The 21,323-nt window shown below is 33.9% G+C and overlaps 2 protein-coding genes across 3 annotated transcripts; one reads left to right on the plus strand and one right to left on the minus strand.

The window, feature by feature from the left end:
- Nucleotides 1–1,565: 1,565 nt before the first annotated feature.
- On the plus strand, nucleotides 1,566–5,271 carry LOC132049853 (uncharacterized). Of its 2 annotated transcripts, none has more exons than XM_059440817.1 (5): nucleotides 1,566–1,732; nucleotides 2,852–2,920; nucleotides 3,041–3,138; nucleotides 3,683–3,999; nucleotides 4,648–5,271. In XM_059440817.1, exons 2-5 carry the CDS (start codon nucleotides 2,912–2,914, stop codon nucleotides 5,052–5,054), a joined length of 831 nt encoding a protein of 276 aa, XP_059296800.1. In that variant the 5' UTR covers nucleotides 1,566–1,732; nucleotides 2,852–2,911; the 3' UTR covers nucleotides 5,055–5,271. The 2 variants fall into 2 exon arrangements, with proteins under 2 accessions (XP_059296800.1, XP_059296807.1); XM_059440824.1 differs by having other exon boundaries at nucleotides 1,568–1,732; nucleotides 2,839–2,920.
- Nucleotides 5,272–6,361: 1,090 nt separating this feature from the next.
- Nucleotides 6,362–14,384, minus strand: LOC132049869 (uncharacterized vacuolar membrane protein YML018C). Its single transcript, XM_059440835.1, has 3 exons — nucleotides 13,770–14,384; nucleotides 12,326–12,746; nucleotides 6,362–6,911 (listed from the first exon to the last, which is right to left on the minus strand). Exons 1-3 carry the CDS (start codon nucleotides 14,256–14,258, stop codon nucleotides 6,607–6,609), a joined length of 1,215 nt encoding a protein of 404 aa, XP_059296818.1. The 5' UTR covers nucleotides 14,259–14,384; the 3' UTR covers nucleotides 6,362–6,606.
- Between the last annotated feature and the right edge of the window lie 6,939 nt (nucleotides 14,385–21,323).

Here is a 21,323-nt window from a genome sequence, read left to right on the forward strand (position 1 = left end):
ATATCTTGAGTTTGGGCCCGAGCTTAGCACAGGCCTCACATAACTAGTAGTTACGATAAACAACAATCAACTTTTGAAAACCTTCTTGAATAGATAATTTATAATTGTTTAATAGTAAGTCCTCGTGGAAATACCCTGCTAATCAATTTATGACTTGTCGATCATGTATGCGCTTGCATTTGCGTTTGAACCCAACATAAGCGTGGGTGATAATAATCCCCTGTCCCAATTTATGCGGCATTGTTTGACTTGGTACAAAGTTGAAGAAAGAAATGAGAATTTTTGAAATTTATGGTCTAAAAATCCTTAGATATTTGTATGGATAAATCATTTCATTAAGGGTAAACGATAAATTTTAAAGTTAAGTTATTTCTAATTATAGAAAGGTGACATCTTTTTATGCCAGAATAAAAAGGAAATAAATTGGGACAGAAGTACTCCCTCTGTCTCAAATTATTTGTCACTATTTTGGTTTACACACCCCGTAAGAAATACTAAGTAGGCGTTTGGCCATGCGTTTTCAAATCATGGTTTGAAAACATGACCCCAAACCAGCGTTTGGACATGCGTTTTCACTCATGGTTTCAAACCTCAAATCATCCAAAAAGGCATGATTTGGGGTTTGAAACTATGGTTTCAACTTTTTTAAATATAAAATTTAACCCATAAGTTTATATTTTGTAAAAAAGACCCATAAGTTGATAAATATTTTTAATAATTACTCCCATCAATCATTTACCAATCTCATTAACTTTCACCAACTTTTATTTATGTCTACCAACCTTTAATTTATGTAGGAGGATTATATTAAAGAGTAGTTATATTACTATTCATGTTAAATTTCCATTTTTATTGAACTAAAGTTTGATTAATTGATGTTTTATTTTTTAGAAAGGCCTTCTAGTAGTGTACTAATTTTGTTATGAACTATGACTTGCTTATTTGGTAAGATTGTATAAGAATTGAGAATGTTTTGATAGTTTTCACAATTTGTGGGGTTTTTATGTCTATAAGAGAAAATACAACTTAAAATATCTAAATTGCATGTCCAAACGGGGCCTAATTATTAGAAGCATTTGACTAACTTTATCTTTATTTATGTCTAAGCTATAATCTCTCTCTATAATATTTACTCAATTTATGTGTCATCTCTATTAATTAAAAAATTTATGCTAAGGATTAAATGGGCAAATAATAACTAATTGTACCTAGGATAAAATGGGCAAATAATAATTAATTATACCTTTTATACTTCTAAAACGACAAATAATTTGAGATAATTATTTTTTGTAATCACGATAAATAATTTGTGTGTGTGTGTGAGAGAGAGAGAGAGAGAGAGGAAGTAGTAATATTTTTTATTTTTTTCCTCCGACCTGCCAAATTATGTAGCTTTTCCATTTTTAAACTAAATAAAGTCCATTAATGAGCATCGCCGCTCTCAGGGTTGGAATCGTTGGCCGTTGCTAGCCAAGCGCGTGAAGTGACACGAGGGAACACGTGTCAAAATGCTAGTGGTTAGTAGTTTCTAGAAGGCTATGGAACAACTTGTGTCCGGGTCATTGTAGAAGATCTCAGAGCCTTTGACTGTCCAATATAAAACGTCCCAATTTCTCTGGAAATTTGGTCTGTTTTAACAAGTCTTTCTTTTTATCTATTTTTAGACGCCAAAGAAAGAACGTAACTTTCCTCTTTTTCTCTTCACGTTTCCTTCAACTTCCCTCATTCTCAGGTAATTAATCAATCTCTTTTTTTAAGTTTTTGTGTAAAAGCATATTATTATTATTTTATCCACATAGAGGTTAACGAAATTTGAGGGAATTGGTGCAAGAATTAGGGTTCTCTTTTTCCAATTGTAAAAAATTTCTTGCAACAGTGATTTGTCAATTTAGATAAGCTGTAATGTTGAAAAATTAGCAGGATTGTTGAAAAAAGTAAGCTATTTGATTCCTCTATAATAATGTTGTACATATAAAAAGGGACAGGGGGTTTGGTTTCAGTTGTCTGAGATTGTTGATAACTCGTGTGGTCACTCGACTAATAGTTATTATCTTGGAAAGTAACTTTCTTTGTTGAAGGAAATTAGAGATGGGAAGAAAGATGATTTTTTGAAAACACAACTATTAGTTGAGTGGACCATCTGAGAAATCTGGTCACTTAAGTAATAGTTATTATCTTAGAAAGTCTGCTTTCTTTGTTGAAGGAAATTGGAATCAAGAATAACTATTAGATGAGTGGTACGATATGAAAAATCTGGTCAGTTAACTAATAGTTATTATCAAGTCACCTTTCTTCTTGATTCCAATTTCCTTCAACAAAGAAAGTGACTTTCTGAGATAATAACTATTAGATGAGTGGTACGAGCTGAAAAATATGGTCACTTAACTAATAGTTATTATGTCAGAAAGTCACTTTCTTTGTTGAAGGAAATTGGAATTAAGAAGAAAGGTGACTTTCTGAGATTGAGTGGGACCATCTAAAATGTCAACCCTGTATCTGGGATTGCAACTTTGTGAGGCTGAAATTTGTGTTTAAAATGTGATTGATGATTCTGGATTTATGATTGGGGAAGAAATATGCATCTCAGTACTTAGCACTACTGTGCGCCTTTCAATGTTTTCTTCGTTGTCTGATTAAGCTTCTATTCTATTAGTGATGGTTGATGAGAGGATAGTGATCCCTGATGTGTGTCTTTGATTGTTGTCACGTGTCTGTTTATATATCTCGGTCTTGTTTCTCAAGCCAAACCACTTCACTTTATCTGCTTCGAGCCGGCTAGTTGCTCTTTTCGTTTTTACACTTCCATCGTGTCTAATGTTCTTGGTTTTAATATTTCAGGTCATCTTTCCAGCTCCACTTGGTTGTATAGTGCATTTCTATCCAAGCACGCTTTTTTATTGGACTGTTTGAGATGGCTGAGGTATTGTTAACTTTCTCACATTCTGGTTATGCCAATCTTTATCAAATTCTCCATTAGATTCTGCCTTACTTGTATAGGAGGCACACATATATTGATTATCATGTTCTTTGATTGTGGCAGGAGGGTCACAAGGTTTCCTTGAACGTCTATGACTTGAGCCAAGGTCTAGCTCGGCAGTTGTCTACGACTTTTTTGGGAAAAGCTATTGAAGGAATATGGTAAGTTGCATACTATTTGAAAGGCATTCTTTTCTTTCAAGTCGCAGTCTGATTAGTAATATTAACTATTAAGGACTCCCTTATCACATAAGGGAGACCGAGACCTATGTCAATTGGGTTCTCGCCTGCCACATAACTTGGTTGATTCTTTAATAGCATATGTTATTTTTAATGGATTTCTGAATCCACTAGTCTTTAAGTGTAACATTTCAGCATGAGTTAAAGCTTTCCTGATCTGATGCATAAAAGCCAGCAGAACTGTCTTGCCTAGATTGCATAATTGAATGTAGTAGAAGTACTGATTTGGTTGATGTTCTAATCTTCTTCCGGTAGCCTGATCTCATAGTAAGTATGTGGTGTCTTAACATATTGGGGCAGGATTAATAAAGTCTTTTTATGTTTTTCTGTCCTATATCATGGAGCTTTTATCTTTCCCGCAATCTGTATCTGCTGACTGCTGTAGCTCGTTCTTGTCATAGCCGCATTGTGAATTACTCTCTTGATCTCCCTATTCAGTTCTGATGTTTGTGTATCATTTCTGTAGGCATACGGGAGTGGTGGTCTATGGTCATGAATATTATTTTGGAGGTGGTATACAACATGCTCCGGCTGGGACCACTCCATATGGGACACCTGTTAAAGTTGTAGACCTTGGTGTCACACACGTACCCAAGGATGTCTTTGAAATGTATTTACAAGAGATAAGCCCTCGGTATACTGCAGAGACATATAGTTTGCTTACCCACAACTGCAACAATTTCACCAATGAGGTCACTCAATTTTTGGTCGGTGCAACCATTCCAGACTATATTTTGAATCTTCCTAACGAGGTCACGAACAGCCCAATGGGTGCCCTTATAAGTAAGTATGATTTTTGCACTTTCTGTGTTGAACCTGCATACAACATGTGTGATTGATGGTGATAGTGAAACATGATGTTCTATGTGATTCGTCTTTTTTCACGTCTTAAGATTTTGGCGTTTGTGTTGGTTTCCGTTATGTCCTTTTTGTCTTTGTCACATCTCTTCTGTATAAATTCGTATTGCTTTCATAGTTATTTCTGTGATGAAGTGTCGGACATGTAGACTAATCACATGATGCTTTCTAGAACAAATTAATACGTTTTGGCATAAGAGTTGTTAGATATTCAAGATAGTGCAAACCGTCTCATCTTTGGTAGTAATAGCTATATACTTGAAAGCACATTTGAGCTATCTACGGTGCTCACATTTGAGCTATCTACAGTGCTTTCTCCTCACTTTTCCAGTTGTAATTTCTCCCAGCATTAGCATTTTGCCGGTTTATAAATAAAAGGTTACTCATTTCTTATTAAAAAAAAAATCTATGTACAGTGCTCCTCTTTGCATTGGAAGTAATTTCAGGAGAAATTTATTAAAAAAATCTATGTACAGTGCTCCTCTTTGCATTGGATTTAATTTCAGGAGAAATCTTCAGGTTAAGATAATTCTCCAGTACATAAGACTTACTCCATATATTATTGCATTGCAGTGCCCATGATACAGCAACTGGAATCAACCTTGAGGGCTAACGCGGTCCCACAAGCACCCCAGTTCAGACCATCTACCGTCGCTCCTGCTTCCCAGACGACACTTTCTGGTGGGAACTCCTCTGGTAGCGGTGCTGAGCAATCTAGAAAGGCAGAGAGTCAAGATGAAGAGAAGAAGAATGCTAATGTGCCCCCTGCAGTTGAACCTGTGGCAGAGCAAGAGAAGACACCTGCTAATACCGCTATGAAAGATCCTCTTGGCAACGCTAGGAGCAAGGTACAAGAGGAGATTACCCGTGAATTTGCTGCAATCATGGCAACTGGGACATTCCGTGCAAGCGAGGCTGCTGCTTTAGCAACTAAGAAAGTTATGCAACGATATGGGGACCTAACTGCTACTATGAACTAATGGCAAACAAGTTTTGTCTAGAGAAATTCTTAAAACATTTCATCTCTGTTGGAAAATTGATATCCAATTGGAATGGTATGAGATAGATTTATAGGTTGCTAAGTAGAAGGTATCTTGAATTGATGATTCTGATCAAAGATTGTTCCTTGAAAGAGATATTCATCTTGCACTCTTTTTGGACCTTATTTTTATTGAATAAGAACCTTTTGCGATGTCGTCATGACCTGATTGCATATAAGTTGTCGACTCCTTGGTAGATACAGATATGTGATGGAGGACCTAAAAAACAGCGAGAGGAAAAATAGATTTGATGATTTGAATTGCGCGCAAACAGAATGTGTGAGCGCAAAAAGAATGTGTGATTTACATATCGAAATTGAGATATATTAACTTCCATTATTTCTTGTTGCAGCATCTTCGTTGATCTATTTGTGGATAATGAATAAGTTAATAGGGACGTGAAGATAACAGAACTTAATAGGGAGGAGCATAAAGTTTGGTTTGAATTTTTTACTTTTCTGTTCTATAATTGAATAGTCTAAAATTGTCTTCACTTAAGTTAGGATTTCTACTTCGATGTCAATCTGCTTTCATGTCTTCTATTGGAGACTTAACTCGCCTTCTAGTTTTGTTGTGATGTTCGATGAAATTTTATTTGAACTCAAGTTATAATGTTGCCAAAACTGTACACGCACATAATGCAAGGAAAAAGAAAAAAAGGATGATGAAAAAGTTTATAGGTGAAGATTATTTCTTAAGGAGACAAGATGGTTAACTCCTTTCATCATTATATTCAAATTACTTACGAAGGAAAATTATAGAAGTTAATACTTTTCAGATACTTTCTTTTTGTGCAGAAAAAGAAAGAATCAAAATATTAAAGAAAGTTACACTTGCTAACGATACTTCCGGATAAGGATTTTAAATTGTATGAAACAGTATGGTATTTCAATTTGTCTGTATTATTTTTGCAAAAATCGAAAACCAAATTGAATTATTTAATATAAAAATCAAAACTCCAAATCAAACCAAATCATCAACTTTTTTTTGCAGTTCAATTATTTGGGTTTCTATTTGTTTCGGACTTTCGGTAACACGAAGTTCACCAAATTCTCAATGCTCCTTGGACTCAAAGTTTGTGCAATTAGATGGAGAAAGACAGGTTAGATAATTATATAGTCAGTTCAGTCACTTAAAAAATGGATCATCCGAAGAAAAGTAAAAGGATTTACTAGTCTATTCCTTCTGCAGATGGGAAGTCATGCATTCTAGTCTGAACAAACAAGAGTACTTTGAAGCTTTAAAAAAATTGAAAGAGATAATTCTCACTCGATATCATGTCTTTTACATATTTAAGTACAGAATTTTGGGGGTTTTAATTGTTATCTGCACACGCCTATACTTTGCAGCGAACTGACCTAAGAGTGTGGGTGTCATTGAGCTTTGAACATGCTCAGGGACGTAGACAAAGAATACATCGAGTTCCTTTCTGTAACGCTCAAGTAAGATTAACATAAGATACACCTGAACTACGATACGTGGAGCAAAAGAGCTAGCTCTCTAATCTACCTGGCGATAGGTGATCCTGTTCTGTGGACTGAGTTTTCCCATTTTCTAGTTCAATGTTTGCTTCTTCTGGTACTGAACATGAATCTGAAGGGATGTTAATGCCTGCAAAACCAACCATAACAGCTGCAGCTCCGATGTAATCCAAGATGGGCGGTGCATTTCCTGTCAGTGTATCCACGATTGCAGCTAGCGGGACCTGAATGGTGAGTCCCGCTGTTGCTACTGTTGTGGACGTCAAAAGAATGGCCTTGGCCCACAGTAAATCGCTCAGCACATTATCAAACATACCTAAATATGGTTATTTGAAATTAGTTACAAAAACCAAAAGGTGGCCATGCCAAACCCCTAGTCTAATGAAGAAAAGTAGAAATTCTTAAAGACAAGAAGAATGAAGAAATGTAAACATTGATGCCAACGTTGGACAAGTAGTCTATTTCCTAAGAATAATATGCCACTATGGACGACATGCCTCATTAGTCTAACTCTACCTTTCACAACTAAAATATTTAAGGTACAGGATTCCTGTGAATTTGAATTAATGAACAGCTAAAAATCAAATCTCATAATACTAGCTGATTAAAGGATCTCTTTTACAGTTGACATGCAGTGATCTGAGGGCATGTCAAGGACTCATCATCATATGACTGGAGATTAAATCTATGCTTCCTAGTTGTCGCTTCTCCTGATCTCAATTATCAGATGCAGATTAAATACAAAAAAGAGAAGTCATGAAATAGAGTATAATTAAAGTTAATTATAATTTAAAAGTTGCTGTGTACACTAAAAAAGAGGCATCCATTTTTGTTACTGTTTTTTCCTTCCGGCAGTTTAGCCAGGGACGTATAGCGTCAGAGATTCTTTCTGACTAACTGGTATCAGAAAATGTAGAACCTAGAACATTTTCTCAACTCGGCAATGTAGAGTAAAAAAGTGCAACCAATTCTTGATTTTGTTTCAGTTTTACTCCAGCAGTTTAGTTGGGGACCTATGGGTATACATCAGAGATTCTTTCTAACTGCAAAAGACTCAACTCTTCTTCTTTATAAAAATGGCTATCCATGGTGTTTGGCGTTTCAATAAATAAGAAGGACGAAGTAGAAAAATCGGGTATGGGTTTGAATAAATTAAGAAGAGCAAGAAGAAGAAAAACCTGGTACTCGCTTTAAGAAATGGCGTTTGAATCTGGTATAGCTTTGGATAAACGGCTATTTATGGTGGAATAAGAAAGAAGAATCAGAAACAGCATTACTGGTTTTGAAACAAAGAAAACGAAGAACTCGCCGGAATGGACAAGTTTAAGACGTATGATGAAAAACAAGGTGCATAAATGAAAAATAGAGTCAAATTTAAGGAGTCGTCGATGTGTATCTGCCCTAAAATAAGTTCTCCTTCAGAAAAACTAAATCTTCTTTTATAAGTTAAAATCACTTTATTCAATCACACACCAAGACAATATTATCTAAACATGCAGATTTTACATTAAACTCCCAAAAAATCTACACATACAAGAAGGAATAGTTTCTTTACACGAAAAGAATTGTAAAAAGATATCGCCCGGACATCATGGATTGGCTTCTCTAATCTCTTGAAATATCTAATTATAGTTCTCTCACCAAATCGTCCAAACAGGTACAACAGAGGCTATCTTCCATCACATTCTCTTCCTTGCTTTCACGCTTTATCTTAAAGCCCCATTGGTTGAGAGTTATTATCGTCTTTTATATGATCTTGATCAATCTTTACCTCTTAAGTTAGCTGTTGGGGTTAAGTTAGGTCCAAGGTCTATTTTTCTTTATGTTGTATTAACATCAGACATATCCTAACATTTTATTCAGTGTTATCAAAAGCGAAAAGCGCAAAAAAGCTCTAAGGTCCGTTGTAGCTTTAAGCGCAAAGCACAAATAAAGCACGGGCTTTAGTGAAAAAAAGGCGCAAATGGAGAAAAAATACAAATATATATGTTTAGTTCAAGACTACTAATTCTAAGCATGAATGACAAATATATAGACAAAGAAATTGAAATTCTTTTACGATAAAGTGAAATATCAATTGTTTACCATTGCCTCTTTAGGAGAGGCTCATTGGCAAAGAAAAGTATGTCTTAGGGCCTTGATGATGACACTGAACTGCACATTAAGCGACGCGAAGTACTCAACACGTTTGAGCCTCGTTAAAGGGTTTAAGCGGGCCTATTACCCAATGCTGAGCCCCTATAATATGTTAACCGCGCTTCAGATATCCAAATCTGGGCGAACATACATAGGGTGTTAAAGTCCTACATTTGTTGAGGTTATGTGTAGTCTCTTTATATGGCCTTGAACAATCCTTACCTCTTAAGCTATCTTTTCTATTTTTCTTTACACTTTCCACCTCCTAGCTTGCCACAACATCCATCACCATTCTAGGTAATGTCTAAGCTGAATTGTATAGGGACTAAACTTAGACCCATATAGCTAAGTAAAGATACAATGTTACAAAGCATGGTCCATATCTTTTTCATGCCTTTACCACAAACAATAACAAAACATATACTATGTGTCCTTTTCCTCAAATTATCCGCACTTAGAATAGCATCTCACATAAAACACTGGAGAAGTGCCACCTTCCTAAAACTCCGTTTGCCTCACGTCACACCGGTGTCCTAAATAAGTCAACTGTCTCATATGTTGTTCACTAAAAACTAGGTATTATCAACATTCTGATAGTTTCCAGGAACAAAAAACTACTACTCTTCCGTTTCAATTTATGTGAACAAGTTTCATTGGCCAAGAAGTTTAAAAAAGAAACAAAGACTTTTGAAACTTGTGATTTTAGACGTGCCATGTTATTTATCTCTTAAACATGCCATGATATTTGTGTGGCTATAAAAGCATGTTATGAGAAGTTTAAAGTTAAATTGTTTCCAAATATATAAAATGTATCACTGTTTTTTGAACAAAGTAGAAGAAAAGAGTGTCACATAAAATGGAGAGGGAATACTTCTTCTTTTGTCATTCAAAAATAGATGTCTAAATGTTCCCTTCTACTTCTTCAGTCAAATAGAAATAGGCATATGAAACCACTCTTTTCAAACTAAGATGAAGGGTCTAGAGATTGATAGAGAAGTTTGAAGCCACCATAACTTGAATACAGAGGAGCAATTGTGCTAGGGTTTCTTAGCAAGTCGCAGGTGGGAGTAACTTAGCCAAGGTTTCTTCGCTAGTTGGGGGCAGGAGAAATAAGCTAATTTTTCTTCGCTAGTTGCTGGTAGGCTGGGCTTTTAAAAAGTTGCTGAACAAACGTATTCAGAGAAATGTGTTTTCTCTTGATGGCCCACAAACAAGTTCGGATGAAAAATAAAGTTCACTTCTATAAACAAGACCTAGAAGAACGGTTAACAACTTTTCTTGATTTAAAAAAAAAAAAAAAAAAAGAACAAAATAAGTTGGGCAAGTTTTGGACCATTTAACACGGCGGTATTTTATACACATCTACTATCTGAATCCAAATACCTGTACTCCTAGATGTATCACTGTCATTTGATGAATCTAAAAATTTACAAAATTTCGAATTTGACCTCTAGATCTGTACCCGTGTTACATTCACACCCGTGATAATACAACATTTTTTAGTCATCATAAAGAGGTTTCTCAACTTGCCTCCAGAAGGAGGCGTCAAATATTTAGTAGGCAACAAAGTCACTTTGCGTCCACGTACCCTTGCCTAAGTCCTACACATTTCGAGTCATACCTAGTGGAACAAACTTAGATTTTCCAATGCTACTTCAACCACACTAAAGATGTAAATTAGTATCAATTTGTGGACAAGATAAAAGAGTGTCATTAGCAAACAAGAAAGTGGGATAGAAAGATAATCTACCCAGTAGCCATTAAACTTAAAGCCAATAAAGAAACCTGATCTTCACATGTTCTAGAAGTTTACTTAATGCTTTCTGATTAGTAAGCACAATCATTCATTACTACACATCTCCAACACTAAGATAGAAGCTTACTTAATGCTTCCATAACAATAAAAAGGGTTCTCCCGTTTAATCCCTACTATTACCAAAGAAACAAAGGAAAGTCCACACTGATCATGACAGAATTTAACAGTTGATATGAATGTTTGTATCCACTGCCTCCACTTATCTCAAAATATAACAAGAAGTTCCATTTCGCATAATTATCCACTTTTTCTGTATCCAGTTAAACAACATTCTCTATTCTCCATTCCTCAGTCTCCAATCTATTATCTCATTAGCAACAACAGTTGAACCTAGGATTTGTCTACTCCCCTCAAATGCATTCCATGAGGTAAAAATTAGTTTGTCTCAATCTAAAGGATAATTTTGCGATGATCTTATACACTGCCACCAAGCTAACAACAACAACATACCCAGTGTAAATCCCACAAGTGGGGTCTGGCGAGGGTAGAGTCTACGCGGACCTTACCCCTACCTTGGGAGGTTGTTTCGGATAGACCCTCGACTCAAAGAAAAGCAACAGATAATACCATAAATTAAAAGTACTAGCTTCAAATATATATATATATATAGTACCAGTTTCAAAATATATATATATATATATATATATATATATATACACACAGTACCATAAATCAAAGGTCAAGATACTCAATAATCAATATACAAGAAACAACAGATAATAACAGCAATCAATAATCAATATACAAGAAACAACAGATAATAACAGCAATCGAAGGATATTGCCACCAAGCTAATCAGCCAAAAATCTTATATGTACCGAACACCACTTTTCTTAGGAAACAAGATTCTAAAGAATTCAAGAGCTTCTCTCAAACAACCACTTTGGTAGAAGTGATTCATACGTTCCACAACCTCCTTCTTTAGCATCTCCCAACTGGTGAAAGAACGCAAAGGAAAATAATGAAGGCTTAGCACTTTATCTCCCAAACAATTTCGCAAAGCCTAAAGGATCTCTTCTTTTGAATGGTTACTCCATTCCTCTTTCTCCTCCTCGCTAATTGTCTAGAATGTGATTCAGTCCATAAGCAGCTCCGATTCCCCCTTATCACGTACAGCATTTGATTGGGCACACAATGAAATTATTTCTTTTGTATGAAGTATGAACTAGCAACACAATAGAAGATTTAGGCTTATTATAACCTTTCTCCAAACAAATTTAAGTGTGACTTTTATCTCCAAGTAATTTCTGGGTCCACTAATGCTTGCACCAATCTCCTTTGATTGTTTACTTCTCGATTTCCCCATCATCATTTACGCCTTCTTTTTCCTCCTCCTATTCTAGTACTTTTAAGTTCGTTAAATAGGTTAGTAATATTTTTTTCCACGCATCCAAGAACCTCTCGGTTCCATTTCTTCAAGTCGTTCTTCAACACTTTTAGAAAAATTAGATAGGTTAAAATCAAGTTATCCTATGGCCGTGTAGTTTTCCCAACCATTCTCTAATTGTTTCCTTTATGTTATATTTTGTCGACACAATTAAAATACAACCTCTGCCGAGAGATACAAATCATATTGTGTTACATAGGACAGGAACAAATGCAAGCACTTGCTTCAAAGGGTATATCCGTGAACTTCAAGAAATTTGGTTCAAGAATAATGGAATGAACTATCATATGTCATAGTTCCCTATTTCACTCATTTATGCACACGGAGACATGACAAATTGATACATACTTAAATATGCAAGGGAAGGCACAGAATATAGACCGGTACGTACCTTTACCAACAATTAGGCCAACTTGCTCCCAGGTGAGCGTGTTAAATGGCTCAAGGTTAGCAAAGTTGAGTACAAGAGGTATGGGTAAGAATATCAGCATGTTGAATAAACCCAAAAATCCAAGAAACTGTGCCATACTGGCGTGGCCACTTTTCCCATCATCATCAGGTAACTTTTTACGAATGAGGGTTATATAAACAGCATACAAAGCAGCTGAGAGGAGAGAAAGAATGTCTCCAAGAACAGGGTTTGAAGCAACTTTGTTGGTTCCTGATTTTGAGTCACCCAAGCTCACAATGATTGTTCCTCCCATACAAAGTAGAACACTGAACAGCTTCACCCATGTGAAAACTTCTCCCAAGAATACAAGAGACACCAGAAAAGTAAACAAGCTGGAGGAACTGCTTAAGATGGTGTTCGACTGTACAAAAAACCAAAATCATAACCACATTACACATACAACACAGTGGTCAACAGAGGTTGGATATGAACATTCCACCCACTACATGTGATAAATGGTTGGAACATAATATAGGTAAATACACTTAGGGGTCGTTTGTTTGCTGGTTAGAGAAAAGTTATTCATGAATTAAAACTTACATAACTATATTGTACATTGTTTGGTTGCAAAAATGAGGAAAAATAATCCCCACACAGAATCAAGCATAAGTCATACAATGTTTGGTTGGTTTTTTCTCTTTCCACATAATACACAAATAACTAACCTTGCATAACTAATAATACCCGCATTACTAATAAGCACATACTACTCGCTACATTACTAATTCCCTTGTAACTAATACCTGCATAACTCTAACCAGCAAACAAATGACCCCTTTAAAAAAGGTTCCAGATTAGCAGCATTCAAAACTAAAAAGGGCATATTAACAAGCTAACTAACCATAACAGTTGTACATTTGAGTGACAGATTGAATGTAAGTTGTGCTAGAAACCAAAAAGGCCATATTAACAAGCTGACTTTTGCTACTCTAGAGCGTGTCCAACGTCCTTTCAAATCCAAACCCATATCAACAAATCGATCAACAAAGGTTGGATATGACATTCCACCCGCTAAGGGATCGTTTGGTTGCTAGTTAGGAAGTGAAATATTTATGTATTCAAACCAGCATAACTAGTACCGTGGTCGGCAGCATTTAGTTGCTACGTATATAATTCAATACACCACGTACGGTGTTTGATTACTTACAATCCAACATAACTAATACATGTATAAGTCATGAGAGAATCTATGTATAATTTTATGCATACAAGAATAACTAAACCCTGCATAATTAAACTTTGCATAATTAATCCTTGCATTACTAATACCTGCATAACTCTAACCAGCAATCAACCGATCCCTAAATGTGATAACTAGTTTAAACATAACATAGGTATATACACTTAAAACGAACTTCTCAAAACCAAAAGATAGTATGCTTACCGTAACAGTAGTATATTTGAGTGATAGATTGAATGTAAGCTGTGCAAGAAACCAAAAAGGACATATCAACAAGCTAACTTTCGCTACTCTAGACCTTGTCCAACGCCCTTTCGCATCCAAACCAACATCAACAACAACACTTTGATCCACAATTCCTTCCTTTAATACAACAACCCCATCATCACCATCACCAACAACAACCCCATCATCATCAAGAAGAATAGTTTCCTCAGAATCATTCAAAATGCTATCTTTATTCTTATTCTTTCTCCAAAACAACAAACTCCCATATTTATCTTCAAGAAAACGTACAATCTCAATAAGGGGAATATATACTATGAATAAAGAATTGCAAAGGTATGTAACAAGAAAAGGTGAAACACCAGCATCAACAACAGATTGAACTACAAAACTAGCAGCAATCCATATTGAAGCAACTGTTAATATATAAACCAAACCTAAAACCCATCTCCAAGATTGATCTTTCATTCCTTTTAAACCAAAAATTTCAGCCCAAATGTGTTCTTTCTAGCTGTTCATTGATTAATAGAACTATGCAACAATATTATGCACATCTCCAAAGGAACAATTTTTACAGATTATTTGTTTGGGTAAAGAAATACGATCCAAAACTTCCAGGAGACACGTGCGAGAAATTTGGAGCACGTGCTCACCTAACTTCATTTGTTGGGCTTGTCCATATAAATTGGGTCGGGCCTACCTTAACGGGTAAAACTTGGGGGAAGTGTAGAGAGAACCATTTTTATTTGGGGAAAAAAAACATAACTATGCAAATTTTAAAAATATTTATAATTTCTTAACAGTTATTTTATTTACATTTCTATCTTTTTTCCTCATATCCCCATCACAATTCCCTCCGAAAAATTAATATTATCTTTTCCAAAACTTTCATGTAGTTCCTCATTTTATGCTTAACATGAATCTTATCTTCTCTCTTTCTTTCATAAAAATGGTTTTGTCCACTAGCATAAACCATATTTTTATAGGTAATGGTAGTTTTACTATTTTTCTCTCTTCCATGAGCCTTCTGTCTTTAATTATACATATTCTTTTCCTCCTTCTTCTTATTATTATAGGTTATTGTTGCTATTATACTTATAATATTACTAGTATAATTAATAATATTCATTATCATACTTATAATATTACTGGTCTACTTAATAATATATATAATTATGCTCATTATGTATATAATTAATGTTTTATTATAGTCATAATATTATTATAATTATATACTAATAATATTATAGTATAATTAGTGATACACTAATTATACTATAATATTAGCAGTATAATCATTGGTATAATTAATCGAATACATTATTATACTCATAATATTATCAGATATATTTATGAGTATAATAGTAATATTATGTATATAATTAATGTTTTATTATAGTCATAATATTATTATAATTATATACTAATAATATTATAGTATAATTAGTGATACACTAATTATACTATAATATTAGCAGTATAATCATTGGTATAATTAATCGAATACATTATTATACTCATAATATTATCAGATATATTTATAGATATATTTATGAGTATAATAGTAATATATATAATTATGCTCATTATGTATATAGTTATTGTTTAACTATACTCATAATATTATAAGTATATCACTAATTATACTAATAATATTACCACTATACTCATTGGTATAATCATTAGTATACATTATTAAACTCTAATAATAATATTGATATATCTGTCATATACATTAGGTGTGTGTATGAGAGTTTAAGGCTCATAGCATACAAAATGGGGAATAATTGATCATGTATAACTAGCAATATTATACATATAGTCTTAAAAATAAATAAGATATAATGTATGAGAGTTTAAGGCTCATAGCATACAAAATGGGGAATAATTGATCATGTATAACTAGCAATATTATACATATAGTCTTTAAAATAAATAAGATATATATGTTATTTATTTGCAACTCCAGTGACTTCTTATATGGAAAAAAAGATCACAATCCTCTAGATCTCATTATACGTTCAGAAATAATTAATTAGAAGTAAATTAAATGAGTTTTATAATTTGCGTTAAGAAAACTCTAGTTTTGAAAATAACAAAAACTACATTTCAAATGTTAGCAGTAGATCAACCTAGACAAAATATGAATTATAAATACATTCAGAATCGAAATAATGTCTTTCATCCTCTTCTATGTATCTCTGAAGCTAGAGAATAATGAAGGGGAATTGGTTGAAGAAGAAGCTAGAAAAAAATAGGGTGAATTGGTTGAAGATTGAAGAAGAATAATAAGGAGAAGAAGCCAGAGAATAATGAGTGAGAAAAATACGGGAGTATCACTTAAAGAAGAGAGAAAAACAATTATAAAGGGCAAGAGAATAAAATTGAATCCCTAATTTATTGGGATCATTAACTATATCTATTTTATCTTAAAATGCTGAAAAAGTTTAAATACCTGCTATTTTTGACGTACTTTAAAAATTGTGTTAATTATGTTTATAACTTTATAAGTCTGACCCACGGTGTAAATTTCTCTTTTTATTTTAATCTCTGCTATTTAGAGTTAAGCCACTGTTTAAAACGTATTTGGCCAAAGTGCACGAACATCCATTTTTGGGGTCGCCATTTAATATTTACAGAGTTGATTTTTTTTTTTTTTTTGTAAGTTTACCCACTTTAGGCATAACTTCAGACATTTGTGTCTAAAGTGTGATCTTGTGAAGGCCGCACATCAGATGTTTTCATCGGATATCATGTGTATCTGAATTTTACTGTACGCCTGAACTTGTTCGTACATGATTGAAGGGCATGTAAAAATTGGTAAAAATCTCAGTCATATGTGTTTTTTTTTTTTTTTCAAATTTCAAGGTACGATTCAACACTCAAATCTACTCCAAATAAGCTCAAATTTAAAACATAAGTTCTATATATCACAAAGGACAAATCTCAATCATCAATTTGTCAAACAACAATAAATCTAACAAATTCATTTTGCAATTATTGGATTTGCCATTGTTTTCAAGACCCATTTGATTAAACTTTTTATATTTGAAGTTTCTGCAAAGCATTACATTCAATTGCTATAGATTTCGACAAGTATTATTGTACAACAACTAAGAAGAAGCCATTTTTATCTGAAATTACCTAATAACTAATTATTCATGCAAAATAAAACGCAAGACAGATACCAATTAAATGTTGGTCGCCCAAGAAATTTTTACAAAGTATTTAGAGCTAAGCCACTATTTAATAAGTTAATAAAATATATAATGATATCCCTCCATTAAAGAGAAACAATATCCGTGTTATGAAATAATATTAAAAGTACATGACAACAAGAAATATAGCCAAAGAAGCCGGGGGAGATAGAAAGATTTTATTGCTCTTTCAATTGATGTACAAATTAACTGAATTGACTTCCTATTTATAGAAAAAAAGAAGCAGTTGCGAGGCTTTTCAGAAGCTGCTGACAGGCTGCCTGCTTGAGCTACTTGTAAGGTACCTCCTTGAGCTACTCGCAAGCTGTCTGCTTGATTGCAAGTCTGAGGAAACCGGCCGCAAGGCTTTTCGTGAGAGCCGCTACAACTTTCGCCGGTACGAGCTTGGAAGCGCATTTTGTTTGATTGTAAGTTTATCCAATTGCAAGATTATCCAGGAAATCGTGTATTTGAATGGACATCCATAATACTGTGTATTTATAACACTCCCCCATGGATGTTCATTAATAGATAATGTGCCTCGTCTAAACCTTAATAGGAAAAACCCAGTGGGAAAAAAATCCTAGTGAAGGAAAAAGAGTACATGTATCTAGTAATATACATTGCTAGCTGCCTCATTAAAAACCTTACCAGCAAAACCCAAATGGGACAAAATCTTGGTTAAATAAAAAGAGTACAACGCGTATTTTACTCTCCAGATTAAGCATCACATAGTTCTTGAAGATAATATACTCCGATCTTGTTTACCAAACTTATCAGATCCTGAGGTTGACAGAGCCTTTGTGATTAGATCTGTCAAATGATCATTTGACGACCTGACTGATCATCTGCATCTTCATTCCTTATATAGAGTTGCATCACCGCCATATAATATTATTGCAATCACGCCAAGTACATTCTTTACTTGCTTTATAAAATATTGTTATCTTATTATAATTTGATTGTCATGTAAAACAACATGGTCTAACAGTAATCCTTTTTGGAAATAGATAACATATCTGGATTGAAATCTTATGCCAATCAGATAAATGCCCTGTATATCCAAAACACTTGATAATATTTGTTAGGATAAACACATTCATGTCAGGAGTTTCATTTGCAAAATGCAATTGACCTTATTTCAATATCTCTATGTAGGATAGAAATTTTATCATGCTTATAGTTATAGCAAGATAAATAAATGCATCAATTGCACAATTATATGGTACTTCAAGACCAATCTAAATTCTCATTTCAACTTCTTTTAGCAGATAATCTATTGCTTTTGAAAACTCTTCGCAGCTCGAATAATATTCAAGTCATCTACTTGCACAGCAATATGAAAAATTCTGGATATCATAAAGAGATAAGGGTAAACAAAGTCATCTTTGTACCCTTTGTTAATGAATATTCACTAAGGTGATTAAATCACATTCACCTTACGTGATTTAATCCATATAAGGATTATGAACAAATTCCTCAAGAACTTGTATATGCTTCAGGCATTTTGAATCATTCAGAAATTTTTGAATTTTATCAAGTACGACACTTAGACTGTGACAACATCCATTTACTAGTTAAATGGTGTGACATCTTCTGATGTCTGGACTGCAGGTCCAAAAAACTTTACACTTACCAAGATGCATCATATCACTTGGTAATTATAGCATGCTTTAAGAGACGTAGAACTCAGATCCTCACAATCTTATACAATATTGCGCACCATATTATATCAAAGATATCGTCGACGATATATCAATTTTTATCGATTCACAATTTGACATAACTTACTGAGATCTCATCACTTCATTATTTTTAGATACCTGAACCTCCCATAAGGTTTCATGAAGTGTTATGTCGTAGGATTTTCAAGAGCCCATCACCTCCTTATTATGATTATTTGCTCCTCCCCCTTTTCAAGGATTATTACATTTGAAATCGATTGGTCTACCATGTTCTATGCATGTTATAGACTCTGTCCATCAGGGACATTAGAGCATTTTGCAGATGAAATATGAAATAGTTAGGTCAGCAAATGCTTCTAGCATTTGACTTGAATTATCTGAGGATCATACTGATGATAATTCACAACATATTTCTTAGCTACTTATTCTCTCTCCCTTATGTTAGAAAAAACTAACATATATCCCCATTTCCTTTGGGAAATCCATCTGTGTGCATCGTGGTATATCCATTAATCATATACCGCATATCAAAAGCTATAAGATGGAAATATCTAGTTCCTAACCCTGAACCAATTATGAGGGGAGAATCTATTATAATTCATTGATCTGAAGCATACAAGTGCCGTTGTATGCAATATATCATAACTCAGACCAACATCTGAAGCTTTGTTCTCTTAAGCAATGGTTTAGCTATATTATGAACGCATGCAATGCCAAATCAGTTTAGATATAAACCAACATTATCAAGATGAATTGTCTTGATTACATATTCTGAAAATTGTGATTCCAACTCAATTATTTTGAGCAAGCAACTTCTTCTATGTCAAACTGCCAGTTGAAAATAAACATACATGTGACCGTCTCATAGATGCATCTATTTATGACATCACATCGCAGGTGAAGGGGCCACATTCAGCTTTTATATTTTCCAAAATTTAGGGGATTCTGAACCAACATTAGCTGGTGTAATCAACTTATCACGAGAACAAGCAACAAGCAAATTCTTGAAGAATCATCTAGTTCTTCAACATATTTTGAATACTCAATTAACACATCAAATTTAAATCAGGACAACCAAAACAGTCATGTCAACTGATAAAATAATTTGTACTAATAAGCTTCAAGTTTACCATGACATGTGCTATTTGTTTTAGTAAACTTCTGATTCTTGTTGCATGAGATTTTATATCAATAAACTTCTTGTTTATTGTGGCATGTGATCTCATCATGCTCAAGTAACGTTTCACATACGTATTTCTTACCCGATAACTCGGAGATAGTCAATCTTCCGACCATTTGTAGTCTCAATATGATAAACATTTTTCTCGCTAGTAAACTTCAGGTTTACTACAATTTATTTTCCGATCGTAGCAATTACGATCTAGGGTAAATGGTGCTATCATATATAACCTCTTCGAGAGACTTCAGTTTCAGATATCTACTACTTCAGGAGTAGATTTCAAGAGTTCTACTGCTTCGCGAGTAGAATTCAGAGTCTTACTACTTCGTGAGTGCAGAGTTTTACTACTTCGGGAGTAAACTGCAGAGTTATCTACTCTTACTACCTCAGGAGTTATGCTGAAGTAAATTTCAGAGGCTTACTACTTCAAGAGTAAAGCATAAAATATCCAGAATATTTCTTTTCAAATACTCTACTTCTTCTAGGTGTGTCGTGATATCTTCACAACCAAGGGCACGTTTGTATTGATAAGCTTTATTATTATTAGCACACATTCACTTCAAGGATGAATCTATATTTATAGCTTTTATCAAAAGTTCTCATTCTTTAGGAAAGGAACACAGTCATTTGAGCGAGCATTAAGCATATCAAATCGTGATAGCTTAGAATCTCTTTTAAGATATTGCTAATTCAAGAGCAAATCAAGGCATACATATGAGGTTAAAAAAAATTTCTCTAACATATCTTTTAGAGTACACCTAGCTTCAAGGCAATTGCTACTTTAGAAGCCAACATGAAGCACCATGAGATATCCCTGAAATGACCGTATGCCACAACCACGCATAAAGAATATTGTCACTTCTGATGATCATATATTTCTTGCAAATTCTCATTTAGCCATTGAGGGATATGAAATTAACATCATAATCTCTCTTAACATTATTGTTCTTCAAGAACAAATTTATGACATAAATGATCCGAAACCAATTAGGTTTTCATGGATCAAACGAACCCAACGAGTTGTTCTATCAATAGCAAACTCCTAATAGCCATATATATTCTCTGTGAGGTCATCCTTTTTATTAGCCGTCTATATCGTTCTGCTCATATTTACAGTCAAGTAATCGAATTTGAAGAACCCAAAAGATATGAACAATAAGGTATAAAGCTTAGTTCTTACCTGATGAACATGCAACTAGATAAATGGTGTTTTGACTTTTAGACATGACAACGTGAAGTTCAAATAAAAAAAAAATTCAAACATTCCATGACTAAAAGTGTGTTTCATTCCTAATTGCCTTCTGAAAAAAAAAAAAAAAAAATCAAAACCACTCTTTGATATGAACTGAAGGTGATCAGTTGGCAAATGAATATAAACTATCCAATATCTCTGTTATGATATTAGAACTTAATTCACCCCGATTCTCGAAAATCTCTAAGAATTGCACCTGAAATAGAAATCAAACTCAAA

The sequence above is a fragment of the Lycium ferocissimum genome, chromosome 1, assembly GCF_029784015.1.
Source record: "Lycium ferocissimum isolate CSIRO_LF1 chromosome 1, AGI_CSIRO_Lferr_CH_V1, whole genome shotgun sequence".
NCBI lineage: Eukaryota > Viridiplantae > Streptophyta > Magnoliopsida > Solanales > Solanaceae > Lycium > Lycium ferocissimum.